The sequence below is a fragment of the Pelodiscus sinensis genome, chromosome 4, assembly GCF_052426305.1.
Source record: "Pelodiscus sinensis isolate ZL-2025 chromosome 4, ASM5242630v1, whole genome shotgun sequence".
NCBI lineage: Eukaryota > Metazoa > Chordata > Testudines > Trionychidae > Pelodiscus > Pelodiscus sinensis.
This window is the reverse complement of record NC_143055.1, coordinates 49866951-49890843: the sequence shown is the minus strand read 5'-3', so window position 1 is coordinate 49890843 and position 23893 is coordinate 49866951. Positions and strand designations below refer to the sequence as shown.

At 41.8% G+C, this 23893-nt stretch overlaps 1 protein-coding gene across 2 annotated transcripts in view; it reads left to right on the top strand.

Annotated features, from left to right (window-relative positions):
* USP46 (ubiquitin specific peptidase 46) overlaps positions 1–23893 on the top strand; it is a 41957-nt gene that overhangs the window by 2762 nt on the left and 15302 nt on the right. Inside the window, exons 2-6 of one of the 2 annotated variants that reach the window (XM_006113475.5) lie at positions 48–169; positions 13475–13555; positions 14291–14504; positions 15763–15992; positions 21047–21123. In XM_006113475.5, the coding sequence (XP_006113537.1) occupies positions 89–169; positions 13475–13555; positions 14291–14504; positions 15763–15992; positions 21047–21123 (683 nt within the window). In that variant the 5' untranslated portion in view covers positions 48–88. The remainder of the gene's footprint in view (positions 1–47; positions 170–13474; positions 13556–14290; positions 14505–15762; positions 15993–21046; positions 21124–23893) is intronic. The other variant, XM_006113476.5, reaches the window with a different exon arrangement.

Genomic DNA, 23893 nt, shown 5'->3' with positions numbered 1-23893 from the left:
AGCACCCTTTGTTGTTGTAGTTTATATTTTTCCCACCTTGTTTTCAGGTCCTGCAAGAACAGTTACATGCAGTCGCCAGCTTCCTCCCATGTGGTGCTCCACCATACCCTTTGCTGGTGATGTCACACCCACCATTCATCAGCACTGGAGAATGGAGACTGCCTATAGGGTAAGGCAGTGGTTCTCAACCTGTGACTCATGACTCCCTTGGGGGTCACCAGCAGTTGTTCAGAGGAGTGAGGGGTTGTGAGCCTGCTCCCATTCATGTCTCCAGTTTTATGCTGAAGTCAGTTTGATAAGTCACTTGCAACCAGTCAGTTTCAAGTGCTAGGAACATCCCCTCCCCTACTTATTCTAAGGCCCTTATTGCCACCTTCAACACACCACCTTTTCTGAGGTGCTTTACAGGAGGATTGAATTTAGGGATAACATTATGAAAAAAGGTTGAGAATCCCCAGAACAAGATAATTTGGGTTCTTGCCTTCCCTCCCCGATGTGGTTTCCTAAAGTTTTCATTGTTCTAATTTTTTTAACCCTGTGGAATAGAAGGCAAATATACTGCAAAGAAATATATAGCAAGCCATACAGTATTTGGGGAGAAAACCTGGAGTTACTTATCTTACTCTGTAGGCAGGCTTCAGTTTTCAGTGTTTGATGAATGGTGGGTGTGATCACACCTAGACTGCATGCTACAGCACCGCATGAAATAAAGCTGGAGATTGTTAGAGGGTCACAAGAGTTTAACATTGGCATGAATCTTATGTTTCTACCCTAACCTACTCAGATTCTTTTAGAGTGATGCATTTGTGCTTTCCCCAAGGTCTAGAAGAACCACAGAACAAAACCAATTAGGTTTTCATTAGTTTTACTCTGCTATTGATTCTCTTACCCACCACTGGTAGGCAGCTGCATAAGTAACATCTTACGAATGTAGGACTACAGAGGGGAATCAGATCTAAACAGGAAAGGGATGCAAGGACAGAAAAAGGGGATGGTCTAGTGAAGCCTGATGTTCAGGACCAGTTGGTTTCTTGCACCCTTTGCTTGGGGTGGCAACAATACTTTATTTCTCTAACAATGACTTTCAGGTGAATGAAGAAGCTCTATCAGTGGACTCCAGAGGAAGCTATGTAAAGCCTATATAGGAGGACTGCTGCAGTGCACGTCCTTTTGCAGGTGAAGGCAAGTGGATCATAAAGTCTTCCCGCAAAGAGGGGCAAGAGAAGCAAGAAATAGGGAGGAGAGAGACTGGCACAAATAAAATGGGGAAAGGGAGAAGACAAGAACAAAATGCATAACATCCAAAGAGGGGAAAAGGCACTTAGAGTGGGGTTGGAGAAGGGTGAATGGAAATTGGTTGAAGTCAACCCTAGAGATCTATTAGTATAAATTCCAGCCAGGAATATTAATGCCCAGATCTTAATCCTAGACCATATCTCAGTGCTTGACACTAACTAGCACGGTTCTTCTTTGACCTAAAAATTAACCAGTTAAATGAGAAATATATTTGGAGTTTATTTCTTAATTAAAAGGAATTTAAAAAACTCACTCTGTTCTTTTCCCTTTCCCTTTCTAGTTCTCCTTCCATTTCAAAGTGTATGTATGGAACGATCATTCCCTGACAAAAAATAACAAAAACAAAAACCCTTCCCCTTTCTTGGCTGGTGTTTGTTCACCTATGCTTCCATAAATGTTTCTTATTTAGGTATTGAATGTAATAACAAATTATAGGTTTTGGATTGTAATGTTTGATTGATCAAGGATTTGGAAACTTTTATGTACTGGTCTCTAGATTTAATGAATGATATGAGAATTAACAGGGTGAAATTGGCTGGATCTAACTGGGTTAGAGTAGTAAGAAGAATACTTGTTGTGTTTTAATTGACTGCCTGAGGGTAATATATGTCAAATTGTAAGTCTGATCTCCTGGTTATGGTGAGGCTTTGACCTCTTCTAGGAAAGCCAGAACAGGTGTACAGAAACAAGTGTGTGGAGGAGAATATGTTAACATGTTTGAAAAAAATATCAAAATCTAGTATTACATATTCAATAGAGGATGCTTCATTTATTAAGCCCAGAGCCAAAGAGTTGGCAACACTACACCCATAACTTTCAAAACAGACCAATAAGGCCCTTTACTTTACTTGTCCCCGCAATTAGAAACAAAATTATCATCACTGATAGGGGAGGTCTAAAGCCCTGATCTTGCAGCTTATTCTGCACAGGTATACCTCTGCATTCACATGGTACCCCCACTGAAATGAATGAGATTTTTGTGTGTCCAGTGGGATCCACCTGCTCAGCTCAGATGCATTGTAGAATCAGGGCTTAACTTTGGGTACGTCTAGACTACATGCCTCTGTCGCCAGAGGCATGTAGATTAGGCTACCAGACATAGGAAAATGAAGCGGCGATTTAAATAATTGCCGCTTCTTTTAAATTTACATGGCTGCCGCACTGAGCCGACAAACAACTGAACAGCTGTTTGTCGGCTCAGCGCGATAGTCTGGACGCGTGGGTGTCGACATCAAAGGTATTTGTGGACCACCCAGGTATGCCTCCTGGGATGAGGTATACCTGGGTGGTCGACAAATGCCTTTGATGTCTAGACGTACCCATGGTCTTCTTATGTGCCTGACAGATGCTGTGCAAAGTTGTTAGTCAACAGTGCTGGAATCACATAAATTGTTATAAAAATTATTATTAGCAATATTGCCTGAGGAGGAATGGTATGATATATTTGACATACTTGACTCCAGGGAATGTCTGTCTATGCCTGAATGTTACTCCGGATGAAGGGAGTCCAGAAAAAATTAGGGGCTTAGGTTTTTAGTAGCTGTACTTACTCATATTGTACCCCCTTGCATTGTAATCCTTTTCTATAAAACTCCTTGAAGACAGCCAATGTGACTAGAGCATAGAATGTTTGGTTCAAAGCATGAATAAGCATGTTGTAATTATTAGCCTACTAGTGAAATCCTCTGCAGTGCGTTTTCTCTGTTGATGTCCTTCTGATTCTGTTTAATACTCTGAGTTAAGCTCAGGCTGCAGCTGCAGCATAGAGAATGTTACTGTCTCGTGTAAGAACTACATCTAATAATTATTTAAGTTTTGACACAACTTTATTTTAAAATCTTACTTTTTCCTCTTCAGCTCCTTCATTTTAGGTAGAGATGTAATTTGGAGTTTCTGAAAGGAAAAAATTTAGTAAGCTTTTGAAGGATATCTGTAAAATGCTTATGGAGATTAAAATAAAAAACCTTAGCAATAATGGGGGATTTCAAATATCCCCATATTGGCTGGGAACATGTCAGCCTCAGGATGGGATGCTGAAATAAAGTTTCTTGACACCTTAAATGAATCCTCCTTGGAGCAGCTAGTCTTAGAACCCACAAGAGGAGAGGCAATTTTTGATTTAGTTCTAAGTGGAGCACAGGATCTGGTATAGCGGTTAAGTCTGTAAAAGGTTAGTTGGTTACCCGGTAAGCATTAGGCTTACTGGAATAATTACTTCTTCACCAGTTATCCAGACTGCCAGCTGCTTTGAACCAGAGCTATGAGACCCCAGGTAATGACAACTGCTCAGCTGCCTATGACCACTTGAGATCCATCTCCCAATGCAGCTCCTCTACTTTATTGATCTATCATTGGCTTTATTACTTCCTTGCACCCATTTAAAATATATTAATCTCATTTCTTTTCAGTCTCCCAGAGGGGTAAACCCCAAATAGCTCAGCTGGAGAGTTGGTTGAAATTTTTCCTTTGGAATGTTTTCCCATCTGAAAAGGCTAACTTAGTTGAATAAAAAATTGTGTTGGAATGTGCTGATTTCATCAAAATTTGATATGGGAAATTATCAAAATGTTTAATTTCAACTTGATCATTTTGACTTTTATATTTATATTTTATAATATCCTATATAATAAAAGTAAATATGATATTTATGATAGTAAATATGATCCAAACAAAACCTTTGGATCAAATCAACTATGAAGTTGAATGATTTTTTTTTTTTTACATTTTCTGTTTAACGAAAATTTCTGAATTTCAACTTTCCATTCCACTTTGAAATGACATAAAATCTGGAATTCTTGGAATTTCTTGTGGGATGGGAATTCTGCTTTTCAAATAGCTCGACTCAGTTGTTATAAACCCCAGCTTGCCCTTGCCAGCATTGCTACCACTATTAGGGATGTAAATACTGATTAAAACATTAACTGGTTAAATGTTTCAAATTTTATTGTTCAACTAGTTAACCATTGGTGGTGGCAGGACAGCTAGGGTGGGGTTAGGTTACTTACTGTTGCTGCTGGTTCTGCATCCTCAGGAGTTGAGGCCACAGTGTGGCTGGGAGCTGATATGGGAGTCAGGGCCAGGACTAGGGATGTGGTGAGTCTGGGAGCTAGGGATACACTGGGGCCTCTGGGTCCACAGGGGCTGGGGGCACAGTGTGGCCAGGAGCCAGGGCTGTTGGTGACTATAGCATAACCAACTGCCAGGGCTGTAGGAGCTGGAGTCTGTGGCAGGGCCGAGTCTGTGGCAGGGCCGCTGGGCCAATGGGAGCCAGGGCATGGCATGGTGAGGAGCCAGGGAGCTGGGGCAGCTGGGTGTGGGGCCATCAGGGCTACTGGCATCACTGTAAGGGAGTCTGCTAGGGCTGGGGCTGGGATTTGGGGCTGCTACAGTGCAGGCAGGTCCTGCCTGCCCAACATGCAGAGCCGCCTGCTTCCCTGATCTCTCCTTGTCCTTGAGATTCTCAACTAATTGGCTTCTTGTACATATGTACAGTAATCACCTAGACTTTATTGTCTATAGGATATCTGATATGTACTCTTTGGGAAAAGTGCTTATAAAAAAATTACCATCCTTGGATAGTGTTCCTTGGAAGTCTTTAAAAATCAAAATAGGAGGCAATGTAATTTCAGCTAAATAACTATACAGGTCTCAAAACTATGCTAGGTATTTACAAACCCATGAGAAGATTCTCTCCTTGCCTTGCAGATTTTACATTTTAATCTTGATAATCTGGGTTGTTAGTTCATGTATGCATGAACTACTGGTCTTTGCTTCATTATTTCCACAATCACTTTAAGAAATGAACTGTCATAATTTAGTTAATCTGCTATTATTTTTTGTTTCACATGGTCTTCCAGAGGAAAATCATGATCAGAGATGTGAGTTGAGATGATGATCAGCAAACTCAATGAAGGGCAATAGGGCCAGGGACAAAACAAGAGAAAAGATTATCAGAAGCTCTGAATGCACACTCATTGGCTATGGTTCTATTGCAGAAGTCTTCTCAAATTTGTGTCATTCTGGGATAAACCAAACGTCTCTAACTGTACTCTTTCCATGATGGTTTATGAGTAGTATATTTAAAAATGGTGAACTCTAGTGTCTAGTGAATTCAAATGTAAACTCCCATTTGACTTCAGCAGAGCCAGGATTTCACCCAGATTGCAAACTGGTGTAACTCCGTTTCCCTAGAGCTCTGAATTCTGGTCACCATAACCCCCTTTTGCATTTTCTTCTGTAACACACTCTTCTTTTAAGATGTTGATCTTAAATAGGCTCAGCTTGCCAAACCTGTTGCCATGATTCCTGTCTGGAGATTAACTCCTTAAAATCACAGTCCACTGTCTGTCTCTGTAGGGCCTCCTCAGTTCAGGATCCTCATCTTATACTAGGATTCCCACCATTGCTACTTCCGATGGAACTGAACTGCCATTAGCAATGGTAGGAAAACATTTCCAAAATTCCTGGTGAAAATGCTACAAAGGGCCATGTTTACAGTGGGAAAATGTATTTGTAAATAAATATGATTAATAAATACAATAAATATAATTTTTGTTTTGAGTGTGGCCAGAACAGTAATGTTTTAAAACTGGTCATGGATTACTGTAGGGTAGGGTAGCCACAAGAGCTAACTTGTTTGTTTTTTTTAAACATAACTTGTCTATTTCTACTGTAGGGATAAAATCATGTTTAATATCCTGTTAGTTAAAACATTGGTTTAACATGTTACATCCTCATGTAAACATTCTAGGTGGATTATGTCAAAATGTTTTCCTGCTTCCTGGCGCTCCATTGCTTATTAGGAAAGAAATCCTATACTAAACATTTACAATGTAAAGTCAGTGCTTTTAAAAAAATGTATATTGTATAAATCTTTCTGTGTATGGGAAATGCATCTTCTCTTTAAAAATCAGTTTACAGCCTCCAATCTCTCCATGTAATTTTGATGGTACCCACGCACCTTCAAGTAATATCTACCAGGCTGAAATCACCCTTGATGTAAGCTGACACAACTCTCCATGGAATCAATGTTGTGTCAGCTTACCCAATGGCTGAATTTTTTCCTCCGTGTTTTATTTTCTCTGACGGGGCTATACAGTGCTTTACTGTGTAATTGTCATGTCCAAGGCCTACTTTTGAAATGGGAGGTGTAGCTCTGGGATGAGTGACAACCTGTTAGTAAGTATATGTTGGTAAAACAAAATAGCACTTTAAAGACTAACAAGATAGTTTATTAGGTGATGCGCTTTCGTAGGGCAGAAGTAGGTTAGTCTGAGCTTAGTAAAATAAAAAAGGCAGACATGTAGCACTTTAAAGACTAACATGACTACCTCTCTGTTACTAAGCATATGTTGTGAAGTGTGCTTCAGCAACTTCAGTGCAAATAGTTGACATTAGCATCACTCCCCATGAAGAAAAGCAGTTAGGGTGTGTCTGCACAGCAGGGCTTAAGTCGAAATAAACTACGCAAATTGAGCTACATCAATTGAGTAGCTTAGAATCATAGAATAATAGAATTATAGGACTGGAAGGGACCTCAAGAGGTCATCGAGTCCAGTCCCCTGCCCTCATGGCAGGACCAAGTACTGACTTAGACCATCCCTGATAGACATTTATCTAACCTACTCTTAAATATCTCCAGAGATGGAGATTCCACAACCTCCCTGGGCAATTTATTCCAATATTTGACCACCCTGACAGGAATTTTTTCCTAATGTCCAATCTAAACCTCCCTTGCTGCACTTTAAGCCCATTACTCCTTGTCCTGTCCTCAGAAACCAAGAGGAACAAATTTTCTCCTTCCTCATTGTGACATCCTTTTAGATATTTGAAAACCGCTATCATGTCCCCCCTTAATCTTCTTTTTTCCAAACTAAACAAGCCCAGTTCATGAAGCCTGGCTTCATAGGTCATGTTCTCTAGACCTTTAATCATTCTTGTCGCTCTTCTCTGTACCCTTTCCAATTTCTCCACATCTTCCTTGAAATGTGGTACCCAGAACTGGACACAGTATTCTAGCTGAGGCCTAACTAGTGCAGAGTAGAGCAGCAGAATGACTTCACGAGTTTTGTTTACAATACACCTGTTGATACAACCTAGAATCATATTTGCTTTTTTTGCAACAGCATCACACTGTTGACTCATATTCAACTTGTGGTCCACTATGACCCCTAGATCCCTTTCCACCATGCTCCTTCCTAGACAGTCGCTTCCCATCTTGTATGTATGGAACTGATTGTTCCTTCCTAAGTGGAGCACTTTGCATTTCTCTTTGTTAAACTTCATCCTGTTTACCTCTAACCATTTCTCTAACTTGCTAAGGTCATTTTGAATTATGTCCCTATCCTCCAAAGAAGTTGCAACCCCACCCAGTTTGGTATCATCTGCAAACTTAATAAGCATACTCTCTATCCCAATATCTACATCATTGATGAAGATATTGAACAGTACGGGTCCCAAAACAGACCCTTGTGGAACTCCACTTGTTATCCCTTTCCAGCAGGATTTAGCACCGTTAACAACAACTCTCTGACTACGGTTATCCAGCCAATTATGCACCCACCTTATCGTTCCACCACGAGGTGTACCGGTAGTTCAGAATAGGAAGCCTAGTCCGAACTACGAAGTTCGAGCCCCGTGTAGCCGCGCTGCACGGGGTTCGAACCAGCGGGGTTTTAAAAATGGCGGCTCCCCGCTTATGCAAATGAAGCCCAGGAAATTCAAATCCCGGGCTTCATTTGTAAGTACGGTATGCCTACATTACCCTCCTAGTTCGAACTGGGGGGTAGTGTAGACATACCCTAACTTTCCTAAGTGATTTTTAACTTGTTCTTTGTGTATCCTATCTTCTAAACTTACCCTCTCTCTGCTTGTATTCACTACGTTAGGCACACCTCCAGACTTCTCGGTGAAGACCGAAACAAAGAAGTCATTGAGCATCTCCGCCATTTCCAAGTTTCCTGTTACTGCTTCTCCCTCCTCACTAAGCAGTGGGCCTCCCCTGTCCTTGGTCTTCCAATTTCATGATTGGGAGCATCTACACAGCACTTATTTCAAAATAGAGCACTCTTCTTCCCACACTTCTCGTACAATGAGAGTTACAGGAGTCGGAGTAAGAAGTCCTCCAGCTTGACAGTAATTTTACATTATGTTGAAATAACTGCCTGCTGTGTAGACACGGACTATGTTATTTTGAAATAGCGCTAGTTATTTCAAAATAATGTTGCTGTGTAGACATAGCCTCAGAGTCCAGACTCTTAAATACAGATTGCACAATATATAGTTGGGTAGTGCATATTATGGACTTCTTTTGTTTTTAGTGGTCATTCATCTATTACATTTTGGTTCTGCTGTTTCTCACAATGCTTAATTTATGCAGCTGCAGCTAGGTGAATACCATAGCTGGAGTTGACATACCTTAGGTCAAGTTGCCAGGGGTCCCCACTATGTGGGGTCAACAGGTGAAACTCTCCCATTGACTTCCCTTACTCTTATAATTCAGTGGAATACCAGAGTTGACAAGAGAGCCACCAGGTCCACCTCCCACTGAATCCCCGCGGGTTGACCTGCTGGCCCGCGAGCCCAGTGGCCACCAGGTCCACCTCCCGCTGAATCTCTGCTGGTTGACCTGCTGGCCCTCGAGCCCAGCGGTCCTCACTAGGAATGTCAGTATGTAGACAACTACCCAATTAACTGATAAGTTTAGGCGTATCAGTTAATCCTGTGAACTACATGCATCTGCCCCCTTGCTTCCTCTGTATCAGAGGCAGAGACGGGGGAGCCAGTGCCTGTGGAGAGCCGGTTTTTAAGCTGGTTCCCTACGAGTACTGGATCCGCAGGGCCTCCTTCTGATAGAGAAGCAGCAGCATGGAGGGTGAGGGTGGCAGGCGGGTGCCAGTTAAAGCTGGCTTTTAAAGCCAGATGTCCATGCGTGTCAGCTCTGTGGACCCGCCTGCCCCCCTTTGCTTCCTCCTGCAGGCAGGAGCCAATGTGCGGGGGGGAGCTCCCTCCAACCACCAGCTCTATGGAGCCAGCTGCCCCCCCATACTGCTGCTGTGCTGCTCAGACTCCCCTATGGATTGGGGTTGCTGCCCACCCTGTGCTGCTGCTTCTGTATCAGAGTCAGCAGTGTGAAGTGGCAGACAGGAGCTAAGTCTTCACAGGAAGCTGGTTTTTAAACCTGCTCCCTTCATGGACCAGCTCTCAACTGCCACCCCCATGCTGTTGCCTCTGATAGAGGCGCAGCAATGCAGGTGTCAGGGAGCTCCTCAGCAGTGGGGCCAGGAGAGCACTGGCGTCTGGCCCTGCCCTGTGGACCGTTGAATAGTCATGCAACTACTAACATTGATGCAGTTACATGACTGTTTAATTGCACACTATCTAACATCCCTAGTCCTCACAAGACCTGCTAAATAGACCCCCAAGGGACTGATTGGCACAAGGTAGACATGCTCTGAGAATTCACAAGTGGGCAGTGCAGGAGTAATTTATAAAACATAGTATCTGACCGCCACACATTTAAAGGCACACATACCCTCTTTACACAGTGGGTCACAAAGTACTTTTCTGCAAAGCTAAAAAAATGACCTAAACTGTCTTTGCACAGGGATGATTTGAATGCTAGTCACATAACAGACAGAAGTCTATTGGACAATTAGATTATCTTAAACTGCCAGGATTTTTTGAGTCCTGTGCTTTGATCTGAGTAACTTATCAACCTGAAGACACCTGAGTTCCAAAAGAAACACCATTACACTTCTGTATTTACATATCAGAACATTTTCTTTTATCAGGAAGAGTTTTAAGACCAACAATGAGGACAGATTGCTTTTCTGCCAGCCTTTTGTATACCTTAGATTAATACCTTTTCCTCCCTCTCAGCAACAGCTGTTTTGAGCTTTGCTGAATTGGTGCATCTCTGGAGATTAGTAGCTCAGAAATGGAGGCTTTCATTCTCAGCAAATAAACTAATCCTCGCTTGGAGTTTGTAATGTATGCAGCATGACATTTTCATCTGCCTTGAGATACAACAATTTTGCATAGATGCTTCTGGTTTGTTTTTGGATTTTTTGGGGGTTTCTTGGGTGGTAAAATGTGAATTTCTGGCAGGAATCTGTGTCTCAACAGTGAATATACTGTAGCTATTTCATTCATTTTGATATTTCCTGCACCAGCTTTTCTTAACATCCCCAGCATTGGAGAAATACAGGGGTATGTTAGGAATGGAGTGTGGGCAAAAGGGAGCCACTTCTCTACGTCCTCTACTGGTATAATGTGACTGCACGCCAGTGGCAGAGATTGGAGTACACTTCCTATTGCTCTAATTTCTGCTGCAGCCAGGTGTCTGAATCAAGAAATTGCAGTTAACCCTGTTTCTCCCATCTATTCACCCAACATACACTTTGTATCTGAGCTCTGCTAGAAGGAACTGGAGAACTGAGCCCTATTGTGGATTGACAAAAACAAAGCAAAGTACTCTGTTTTCAAGTGGCATGCTTGGGAAATATTAACATACTCAAACAAAAGCTTGCCTCCTGGGAATTAAGCTGAAAGGTGTGGGAGGTGGAAGGGTCTGAAAAAGGATGTGAAATGCAAAATACTTGAAGCTGTATTGGAAACTGCTAACTTAAAGCAAGTCATTTTACTTGGAAGGTTTCAGGTCACCAACAGCATGTGTGTCAATTTTCAGACAGCTGATTCATCTGAAATGAAACAGCTTCTTTCAGTCAGTGACAGAATATAATAATCCAGTATGACAAGGAAATGGCTGATGACAGGAGTTTTAACAAAATGTAGATCAGACTTGGTAAAAAAGTAACATTAAAAAAAATCATGGACATCTATAACCAGCATATTTAAAGGTACAGGAGGCGCCCCACTTTACTATGGCTCGATTTATGACCCCCCCTCACACTTACGACCTTTTCCATAAGTGTGAAAGGGGCTGAAATCCCCCGACTTAGGTCCGCAGCCCCGCATTTATGACGGTGTACGACACCTGTCATAAATGCGGGCTCGAGTTATGACATTCCCGACTTGCAACGCTATTCCCGGAACCGATTGTGTTGCAAGTTGTGGGCAGCCTGTATTAGCTGTATATTGAACAAATCTTGGAATCCTTGAGAAATTCCAGAGGCTTGGAAAAAAGCTAATGTTGTGCCAACATTTTAAAAGAGTAAAAAGAATGATCTGGGGAAATATAGGCTAGTTAGCTTGACACTCTTCCGAAGCAAAATAGATCCATGCAAGTCACCTGTACAGAATCAGCAAGCATACTTGGCAAAACACTGACTCAGAAAGTAATTTGGAGATCCTGGTGGATAGCCAATTGAATGAACTGAATTAGAGCCCTGCGTGGATACAAAATGTTGTACAGTAAAACTTCATTGGTCCGGCATCCAATGCTCCGGCACTCCTGATGGTCCGGCACCATTGGGAACCCAGAACTGCTCCGGGCAGCCGGACAATTGGAGCTGCTCTGCGCCTGGCTTCCCCGATTCAGGCGCTGCTGAAACTGACCAGCAGCTGAATCTGGGAAGCCGGGGGCAGAGCAAGTGGGTTGCTGCTGTGTTGGTCCCGTAGCACCGCCCCTCAGGGCTGTGGGACCAACCCGGCAGCACCCCAGCTGCTCCGCCCCAGCGTCCCCGATTCAGCCACTGCTGAAACTGACCAGCGGCTGATTCTGGGAAACCAGGGGCTCTGGGCTTCCTGGAGTCAGTCGCTGATCAGTTTCAGCAGCGGCTGACTTGGGGACGCCGGGTGCAGAGCAGCTGCGAGACCAACCCGGGAGCACCCCAGCTGTTCTGTTCCAGGCGTCCCCAAGAGCAGCTGAGGTGCTGCCGGGTTGGTCTCGCAGCCCCAAGGGGCGCGCTACCGGACCAACCCAGCAGCACCCCAGCTGCTCTGCCGCAGGCATCCCAGATTATGCCGCTGCTGAAACTGACCAGCAGCGGCTGAATTGGGGACACCTGGGGCAGAGCCAGACTATCGGAAGGGGGGACTATGAGGGATCTGGGGTAGCATCTTCCCCCACCCCATCCCAGACCCCTCATAGCCCCCCCTTCTGATAGCCCGGCATATCTGATAATCCGGCACCTCCTGGGTCCCAAAGGTGCCGGATTATCAGAAGTTTACTGTATCCACAAAAATGAGCCATAGATATCCTCATCCACAGATGTGGATATCTGAGGATGTGCAGAGGGCAAATATCATCCTTGGATTTATAAACATGGGACTATCAAATAGAAAACGAGAGGTGGCATTATCACGTCATATGGAATTAATAAAACCATGCTGGATTTACTATGTCTAGCTCTAGTATCCACACTATCAAAAAGATGTTGAAAAATTAGAAAGGGTTAAACTAGAATAATTACAAAATCTGTCATAGTGAGACTGGTTTAATCATGAGAAGGTTGAGAAGTGACGGATCACAATCTTTAAGTATCTGATATTACAAGACTTTTTATCTAATATTGAAGGCTGCTTAATCTAGTGTTGCAGAAGGTTGCCTAGTGATATGGTAGATTCTCCATCACTTGAAATCTTTAAATTCAGACTGTGTGCCTTTCTTAAAGGTATGCTGCAGTTATGCGCTTGATGCAGAATTTCACTTGGTGAAATTCCATGGCCTGTGCTATGCAAGTAGATGAGGCAGTCATAATGGTTCTTCTCGGACTAAAATATTGGCGTATTATATAGACCAGGGAGACAGATTGTGATCTTGGATGATAGAATGAGCAATAGATAAAGGTAGAAGGGAACTATGTGGTTGTCAGTTTCAGCTTCCTTTCTCAGAAAGGACTGATCCTGCACCCTGCTTTTCATTTACTTATCTCCACTGGAATACAACTAATGAACATTGTTTCCTCTGCTGCTGCCCATGCTGCATGAATTCCTTTGTGAAGGGAAATTAAGGTGGAAAGACTACCAATATGGTGTCCTGCTCAACTCCAATCAACCTTTATTTGAGACTACAGAATCAGGTCTGCCAGGCCATTACCTAGAAATGCAAATATTTTGTTCGCCTAAGCAGCTCCCAAGTTGTCCAGTCCTCAGAGCAGTTTTAGCTTGAGTAATTATTTCCGTGAAAGGGGGAATTACTTCTATCCAATGATTATTTATAACTTTATTTTGGAATCTGAATTGGAGGATAATTGGCTTTTCCCCCCTCTTTCAGGGCACCAATGCCTCTGCTCTGGAAAAAGACATTGGTCCAGAGCAGTTTCCAATCAATGAACACTACTTTGGGTTGGTCAATGTAAGTACCGTTTCTGTGAGGTGAATCATATGTTATTTTATATTGAGCGATTGTGATATAGATTCTTTTATGGTTTGATGCTGCTTTAATTTCAATGCCCTCTAGAGAAACATTGATTAAAGGCTAAGATTTGGTAGGGTGCTGATAATGTTCCATGAGAAATTTTAGGTCACATATTGAAAGTTGGTTGCAGGCAAGTCAAACATTTGAGGATATTTATCAGGCTGCATGAAGTCAATGGCACTGAACTATTTTCATGTTTAAAATTTGGCATATGCTTATTAGGTGTTATCATCAAGAAAACATTAATCACCTGATGGAGAGCAGATGAAGGGAAGCCTCCATTCTAAAGCGTGTTTTTCATGTCCTGAATTAAACTGATTTAAGTTCTGTTCCTAGTGCAGTCTCTAGGAGTTCTGCCATTGATTTCAGTGGGAGCAGGAGTGGGCCATTCCACTTATCAAAAATAGTCTCATTGCAATGAATAGCTTTTTAATAATACCTTATATTTGGTGCTTTTATTTTCAGTCCTAGTCTAAGAATTTTTAATATTTATACTTTGTTTTTGCTGCGTGGCGATCAGTAAATGGTCCTGAACCTATTTCCAGTCAACAGCTGTGTGACAGCTGATGGGATATTGTACTGGGGATGCTGATTGTGCAGGCTGGATGATGAAGTAATTTAGTTTTCAGTATCTTGTAGTGATTCAGGATATTTTTGCTTTTACATTGGCAGTTTGGGAACACTTGCTACTGTAACTCTGTGCTGCAGGCATTGTATTTTTGCCGGCCATTTCGGGAGAATGTGTTGGCATACAAGGCCCAACAGAAAAAGAAGGAAAACCTCTTGACATGCCTGGCAGACCTTTTTCACAGTATTGCTACTCAGAAGAAAAAAGTTGGAGTGATTCCACCAAAGAAGTTCATTTCAAGGTTACGAAAGGAGAATGGTGAGTGCAGACTGATTCCTTTCAGAGACTCACGTAATGCCTTAGGAAAGTAAAAACACCAATTTGACCATAATGTTCAAGTAGGATAGATTTGTAATAAACTTTTAATTTTTTGTTGTCTAAATATGAATTCTTTAGTGTACACATGTGTGTGTAATATTGTAGTTGGCATTAACTATACTAGAATTTGCAAGTAAGTGCCAAATCTCCCGTGGGTGCACAGCTGCTCTCTTGATATTTCCACTGCACAGGGGGAAAAACAGAAAAAAATGTAGAAAACCAGCAGCAGGCAGTTGGGCAGGAATGAGGGCCTCCGCATATTGCAGAGAAGTGCTCTGCAGTGGCTTTCTGTACAGCACCATGAAGATGGATACTTTGGGAATGCAGTGGGCGCAGGAGAGTTGGGGGCAGTACACATCTACTAGCCCCAAATACCTTGGGTTCAGTATGTGCATGCATACAGTGAACTATATCATTCCCAGGAATGGTGACTACTGAGCATTGGGCCCTGTTTGTGGCTAAAAGAGGCAGGGGTGTCTACTTTATTTGGGGAGATTTCCCCCAACCGAGTTCAAGAAGAATCAGAGGAGGGCAGTCTTGGTAACACAGTTCCGTTCTGCATGGGAGTCTTATCAGTAGGCGTGGCCCCTGAAACTGCCATGGCAAAGGGACTGCACTCAGTACTGTATTGTGAATGGACCCCCTAAGATTCACATGTGTCTTGGCTGGAGGGAATTGCAGAGGATAAAAATACATGTGTTTGCGGAACAGAAGTTCCTGCTTCTACAGCAGGCAGTAGGGTGGAGCAAATCAAGCTGTTTATGGAAAAATTCAAGGGAATATCTGAAATGGGAGTATCTCATATGACATCAGCTAGAGATGCTTCCCATGAGTTTCCTTCTGCTTTATGACCGTGCATGTGTGTGCACCATCTGGACCATTATTTATTGACAGAAACAAAGATTCGGGAAATGTTTTCAGGAGCAATGCATTCACCAAATTACTAAGAGAAAACTACACTATTTAGTGTCAGACTCTCCCACCCCTGTGTTTATCATTGCCTCCTATAAGCACATCCCAAACATTGAACATTGGGATTACTCTCAAGCTTAAGTTATACTTAAAAATGTGTCTGTTCCTGAATTGGGGCTTGTAATTATATGTGGGAGCAAAACCTGAATTTCAGTCCATCCTTTCCTGCATGAATTGAGGGAACTATAGAAACAGAACTACAGAATTCTGCCTTTCTCCTTTGCAGATCTCTTTGACAACTACATGCAGCAAGATGCACATGAATTTTTAAATTACTTGCTAAACACCATTGCAGACATCCTGCAAGAGGAGAAGAAGCAGGAAAAGCAAAATGGGAAACTAAAAAATGGCAATATGAATGAAGCCGAAGAGAACAATAAACAAGAACTCACCTGGGTGCATGAGATTTTTCAGGGAACACTGACTAACGAAACTAGATGTTTAAACTGTGAAACCGTAAGCATTGGGGTGGTTGATATTTTTTACACACTAATAGATTGATATAAAAATTTGAATCTATGCTGCCACCTGAGAAATGTGGATATTCCTGTATAACTTCACTTTTTGAAGTGAGTATATTATTTTCCAAAAATACATTTATGTAAGCATAACTTGACTAACCTGTCCCAAACTTTGCAGTTATAATATATCTATTTGATTAGATGCCTCATTAACTAATCTGATACACCCTTTTTATTCAAGCCATCTTATTTATAAACCATAAAGTATATACAGATGCTGCATCTATGGACAATGAATTTTCCTCTTTACTCCATGAGTGAGGGATAACTGCATAACTCACAAGTGGCAAAGTTAAAATCAAATTGTTGCTATTTCATCCCTAAAAATGTCATTAACATTCAAAATATTTGCTAACAGCACACTCTACATTTTCTGTCCCCCCTTCCCCAGTATTTTAATAGCATGTCAATTTGAAGACTAGTCAATTTCAAAACAAACAAACAAACAAACAAAAACAAAAAAGAGTACACAGTTGTTCCACCTAGTATACCAGATGAGTTCCCTGACAATTTTTGTAATTTTTCAGTCAGATTTTCCTACTTAAGAATATTTTCCCCCTTGTTGCTGTGTGAAAGATCCATGCAAACAATAGGGAAACTAGCTATTCTGGAAGAACAATGGGAATTGATAGGAAATGTTGTGAAATGCAGAGGACCAGATTTAGCTTCCTTGCTTGCAAAAAATGTCCTTGGACAAAATAAACTTCTTTTCAGAGTGTACCAATATCAAAATCTTGCCCAATAGGAAAAAAAAATGAACAACAGTGTTTTGCTCTGATATCTTTCAGTTACAATAATAACCCTAATAAAAATAGGTAAAATTACTGAAGGATGGTTTTTAAAAAGAAAGTGTTCCTTTAAACTTTTGAGATTAAATCCTACATTTGTATTCAGTGTTTATTCAGGCAAATTCTCCCTCAAGCCAGGATTTTGCACCAACCAGCTGAGCAGAACTACAAAATACCTTATTTGTAAAATCTTACAGTGGGTCAGGCCTGCTGAGAGAAATCATGTTCCCTGAGTCCCCATCCTTTCCCATTTCACCCTATTTACACAGAAATTACAGATGTTTTGAGGGCTCCCTGAGAGCTTGAGTTATTGTGACAATTGTCTCCCTCTCCCTCATCCTGTTGTCAGCTCTGCAGTTGACAACCAAGATCTGGAGGAAAAATTAACTACTGAGGATTCCTATTGTTATGGGAAGATTGATCCAATAGCTTTGTGTGACTGCAGGAAAATCTAGTAATTTTTCTGGCTTGTATTACGTAATTTTTATTGTCTCATGCCTTTTGTGAAGCAATAGAGTGGATTAAAACAGGGTTGGGTAATAATCTTTTCAGAGGCGCCACGTAAGGAATTTTGGTACTTGGTCATGAGCCGGCTCCACCCCTGGAAGGGGTGGGGGCTGGGATAGAAGGAGCGGGGCTGAGGATTAGCCTCCCCACAGAATTGTTTGGGCCAGAGGCTTTGAATTAAAAACACAGCAAAGAGCTCACAGCTCCCGGCCCCACCACTACCGAAGTGCCTCGCAACCGGCTGGGGTTGCTCTGGCTAGTTAAAGGGCTCGTATCTCTGGCCCCTGCCAGGATAGCACAGCGACTGGGAACCCTTTAAATAGCCGCAGCAACCCAGGGTGGCTGCCAGCCAATGCAGTAGTGGCGGGGCCGTGAACCACAAGCCCTTTTTTCAGTTAACTATACATCAGTCTGTTTTTAGATCAAGAGGGACCCCCACAGTTTTTCTAAAGGGTTTGAAACTGCACCTATTGAAATCAATGGCGAAATTCCCAGTGACTTCAGTAGTAATAAGATCAAGCCAAAAGACTGATTATCTAAGCACATTTTTCAGATTTGATAAGCCAGACAGAATTTAGTTTACTCTTAGTTCCAGCTGCAGAGAAAAAATGTACTCTGAAGTTTTGTTCTTCAGTCTTTTGAATTCTAGCTGTGTGTTTACACTGCAGCAATTGTTGACAGTCTTGTGATGTCATTTTGCATGGAATCATGTCCCAGAGGGGATTTTTGTATGAAGAGTTGCTGTTAGTTTTACTTTATGGATACCTGCATCTTTGAGAATACCAAAATTTATCCCCAAACATGTTACTGTGGGTTCCGGGCTGGCATTAGCTGGATTCACCATATCCACTAGGTTGGGAGTTACTCTAAGATGAGCCCAAACCAGAACATTGATTTCAGACCTCCTTGAATTTTGAGGATCTGAATCAGAGCTCCATGGTCCAGATTAGGGATGGGCAATAAAAACAAAACAAAATGGCAGCCCACAGAGTTAATCCCTCGTAGGCTGCTGCTTCTCTGTTTACCTGCACCTCCACAGGTATCGGAAGAGGTATTGCAGCTCTGGTTGGCCACAAATCACCATTCGTGGCCAATGCGAGTGGTGGGAAGTGTCGTGGACCGAGACGCCGCTTCCCATCAATCGCAGACACACATGGCATTACTAACAGTTTAAGTATTCAATCAGGGATTTGGTTTTTATGGAGTGAGCCAAAATCAGAGATGTTCGAGACCAGTTGAAAAGAGCGTATTTTCAATATTTAACATGTGACGTGTGCTTTGTTTACATACTGAAGAACCTCTATGGTTGCTGATCTGGGATGATTCAAAGATGGGGGTTCCATATTCTGTGTTCATTGTTGATGTGTTCCAATTAAAAGCTAAGGCCTAACTATCACTACATTTTGGAGAAGTCAGGATCCCAATCTAAAATAGGTATGACCCTAAATATCACCCACCCAAACAATGTCTCCACATTTGAATCCTGTAAGTGACTGAAATTCTTTAAAGTGGTCTACCAGGATCAATGAATGGAGAAGGGCAGATAATAGAAATTGTAATTTACAGAACATTGAGATTTCTGTTTCTGTTTTCATTTGGCTTGAAATGAAACCTGAATATGTAAAATTCTGTGTGAAAAAAATTCTCAGCTTGCTCCACAGTGTTATAGGATTTCATTTCAATGTTAATTTTATTGTATGGTAAAATGAAAAATTCAAAATATTCAAAACAAAGTTATTTTAAAAGAAATTAAAATAGTGAAATTAAATGGGACATTTCAGTATAATTAGAACTCCCTTCCTTCCCTCCTTTTTGTCTTATATCAATTTTTGATCAAATAGACATAGAATCATAGAACCATAGAGCTGGAAGAGACCTCAGAAGGTCATCAAGTCCAGCCCCCTACTCTAGGCAGGACCAATCTCAACTAAATCAACCTAACTAGGGCTTTGTCAAGCCGAGATTTAAACACCTCTAGGGATGGAGACTCCACTGCTTCCCTAGGTAACCCATTCCAGTACTTTACCACCCTCCTAGTGAAATACTTTTTCCTAATATCCAACCTGGACCTTTCCCACCACAACTTGAGACCATCACTCCTCTGCCATCTGTCACTACTGAGAACAGCCTTTCCCCATTCTCTTTGGAACCTCCCTTCAGGAAGTTGAAGGCTGTTATCAAATCCCCCCTCACTCTTCGCTTCTGCAGACTAAACAAACCCAACTCCCTCAGCCTCTCCTCATAGGTCATATGCTCCAGCCCCCTAATCATTTTGGTTGCCCTCCACTGGACCCTCTCCAATGCTTCCGCATCCTTTTTGTAGTGGGGGGCCCAGAACTGGACACAATACTCCAGATGTGGCCTCACCAGAGCTGAATAAAGGGGAATAATCACATCTCTGGATCTGCTGGCAATGCTCCTCTTAATGCAACCTAATATTCCATTAGCCTTCTTGGCTACATGATTTTGCAAAGCATTTCACTTTCTATTAAACTGAATTTTCTGAGGTGAACACTATTCTGTTGAAATTTTTTCCAACCAGATCTAGATGCAAGGCTAAAGATCAAAAATAGCAACTAGAAATCTGGAACAAAAATGCTATGCTTACCTCTCTGCTTGTCATGAAGATGAAAGAACACAAAACCACATAGTATCCATTTTGATGAATATGATATTTCTCCATGCATTCCATTCTTGATTTATACCTACTACTGCATTTTCACTGCAGTCCTGTCCATGGTGTGAATATAATTATGTGGCTCTTTAGCTGTGTGCATATGTTGTATATAAAAAGACACAAATAATGTCTGGTACAATGTACACATGAAAATAAAACTAGCAAAATATTTTAACATGGTTTTAAAATTCACCATGCAACAATGTGGATACATTTTAACAGTGTCTCAAGGGGAAAGAGGAGAAACACTTAGTGCTGGTCTTATACTACACAGTTAGGTCAATATAAGGTATCTTACATTGACCTAATTATGTCAGTGTCTACACTGCAGCCTTCCTCCCATCAGTATAAGTGTTCTGCTACACTGACTTCATAACACCACCTCCACAAGAGGCATAATGCTTATGTTGGTGTAATTAAAGCAAGGCAATGTCTGGGTAGACACTGTCTTTTCCATTAGCTACCTTCATGAGGCTGCCAGCTTCCTGCCAGGCAGCTTCCCACAGCTTCAGGGAAATGGGGGGTAAGTGAACATCTGGCTGACTGTAATCATGCCAGGCCATGGATACTGCTGGACTAGAGAGGTTCAAACTTTAATGTAGGTTGACTTAGGTTTGTCATGTAGACATAACATTTTAATATAAAGAATAAGGGTATTTTTCTTTTTCCTGTTCCTTGCTCAAGCATTTGGAAACCACAAATGAACTAAAATTAGACTGCTCCAAAAATACAGTGGTGAAAAGCCGTGTTATTTTAAGTACCAAAGATTGTGACTTGGTCATGGTCAGTGAGTTGGGATAAGTGCCAGAACAGAAGTGAAATGGTGTGAAAAGTGGTTTAAGGGATTTGCTGACTGATATGGGGAACATATTTATACAAAGCCAGATATCAGTTTAGAAAATATTAAAATTAGTTTTATTTTGTACGTATAGTAATTGTTTCAAGACCAACATTGTGTATGGGTTTCAGGTGTATTTAGACATGTGTTTATCTTTGCATATGTATTTTTTGCTTCAGGTTAGTAGCAAAGATGAGGATTTTCTTGACCTTTCTGTTGACGTGGAACAGAATACATCCATTACGCACTGTCTGAGGTAAAAAAAAATGAAGTCATAAATGCATCTTTTTGGGAGACATTTCTACCCCAATCTCCTAAATCATGTTTTCTTTCGGATTCTCCCAGTCCAATGAAGATTGAAAGTAAAAGTTTTAGGAACAACTGAGTGATAAGATGCAAGACAGATTGTGCAACATGAACTGAGCTTTTGCTGAGCAAAAGAATAAATTGAATGTTCATGGTGCAATGGAACCTTTAATAAGACATTTTGTTTAAATTAATTTTGTTTATGTGTGTAAGACACAGAGAGCAAATGTGTATGGTTCTCTCTTGAGGAAAGAAATTGATCATCTGTTCACCTGAACAATTGCTTCTGAATGTGAGTTTGTTTCAGTGTAATTTAAGTGTGTGTTTAACTTCAAAATCATGATCAAGTGCTTTGCTGATTAGGGCTTATACATATATTAAAAGTTAAGCCTATGCTTTGCTGAATTTGGCCCAGAGACCCTTGAAACAAGGGTTTTAAAAATCTAATTTTCTGTTTTGTAAGTTGTGATCTGCTACTGTGTCATCTTAAAATTATAGAACGAAAGGAATCTTGACTTTTTTATTGCAAGTTCCAATTGTGTACTGAAGCTACAGTGCAGCAGAAATGAGCAACTTTTCAACCATTATACCTAAAAAAACCCCAAACTATTTCCAGGTTCACCTGGACTGACAGCACTGGGTGGATTTGAAATATCACAAGTCCTGGCACTGACTACAGTAGATAGGTATCTATGTTTAAAATACGTTGTTTTAATTAAATAATATCAGAAGACCAAAATTATCTTTTGAGGGCCAAAGTTACTTAGATGTTTTAAAAATAAATTTTAAATGAAGCTTCAGAGTATTAGAGACACCTCCTTATATAGCATAGTACACCTAAAAACACACAGAGCAGCAGCTAAGATATCAATAGCTTCCTGAATCAGACACAAGTGAGCCATTCCACAGAGTACGGAAGATGGGGAATTATTATTGCATTTCAGAATGTTACTTATGCAGCATAGTCACAGCTTTGCTCAGTAACTACCATTTCATTTCAGAACACTAGAGTCAGGAGAATTCTCCATTTCAATTTATAGTCTGTGTGTATTAGGGTTTTGTACAGATGCTCATCTGCATAGTACGTCTGCACCCATGGAGCTAGTTTGGGACTACAAAGGACTTTGCCTTGGAACACAGGATGTCATTTTTTCTGTTCTTTTAGAACAATGTTCTTGATCCCTGGTGTTGGTATTTCAGTCTTATGTCACTGATACTTTAGCCTCCTGACAGTAGTCTATGGTTTGAGCCATATGTGCCACTATTGATCATCTCTCATTCAGCTATATGCAGTCAAACTACCAATGGCATGTAAGATTCTCCAAACTGAACTTTAAAGCGTATACAAAGAGTATAAATCTTAGTCTGATCAACTTGTTTGAAATGTCTGTTCAAGAAAACTATCAATCCCCTGTATGTGGAACTATCCTGAATTATACTTCTGAACTCTTGCCTGTTTGATTTAAACAAAAAATAGAATTGTGATTAACCATCTATAAAAAATTTGCAAGAATAAGTTCTACTAGATATTCTAAATGGAGTTTAATATTTTCTGACCTCTTGATTGTTAAACTCATAAGAAATTTATTGCTTAAATGGATCACAGTTCTTTGAGGCTACATAGTTCCCCAATAAAGGATATAGTCTGGAACTGAGAGCCTTCCTAAAACTGTAATTTGAATCTGTACAATCCATTGCTTTCCTCATACACTTTGCCAATGTCATATGTCTTTCAGCTAAAACAGAAACTAGATACAGGCAGTCCCTGGGTTACGTACAAGATAGGGACTATAGGTTTGTTCTTAAGTTGAATTTGTATGTAAGTCGGAACTGGCTCCAGATTCAGCCGCTGCTGCTGAAACTGACCAGGGGCTGACTACAGGAAGCTGGAGGCAGAATTGGTCTGCCCCCAGCTTCCTGGAATCAGCCACTGATCAGTTTCAACAGCGGCTGAATCTTGAGCCTGGGACAGAACAGCCGGGCTGCCAGGTAGGTCCCTGCAGGACCAATCCGGCATCACCCTAGCTGCTCTACTCCAGGGTCCACAACAAAAGCCTGGTCTGCTGGGGGAATGGGGGCGCACTAGCTGAATTTTTTCCCAGTGTTTTTTTTGGGGGGGGGGGGGGAGGTGTTTGGGTATTATTGGTTAAACCATCTGGCAACCCTAGAAATCCCAGCTCCTGGTGACAGCTGGACAGCCCAGCCCAGCCCAAGGAGCTCCTGCCCTAGCTGGAAAAACTGCAGTGGAACCGAGGATGGCAATGGCTGGGGAGCACTGACCCCAGCCGGGGAGCCTTGGCGGCAGCGGTGCCAATACTAACCAGAAAGCTCTGGCACCCGGCCAGCTGGGACTCCCCAGTAGCAGTGGGGCTGGCAGTGGCTGGGGAGCTCCATCCAGGCCAGCAGCAGCAGAGCTAGTGGCAAGGTGGGAAGCCCCGGAGTGGGAAGCCCACAGCCTGGAGAGGAGCCCAGGAGCAGAGCCAACAGCTAGCAAGGGAGCACTGATCCCCCCTGGTCTAGCAAACTTCCTGGTTCGGGATCTCTCAGGTCCCAGGGGTGCTGGATTAAGAAAGTCCAACCTGTACTGACATAATTAAAACCCAGCAACATGCTTTAAGTAGCCTATTTTCCATTGCAAGAACAAAATACTCCAAATTTTTTAAGGGAAGGAGCCTACAGATTGTTACCTACAAAACAAGCAAGGCAGAGAACCCCAATTG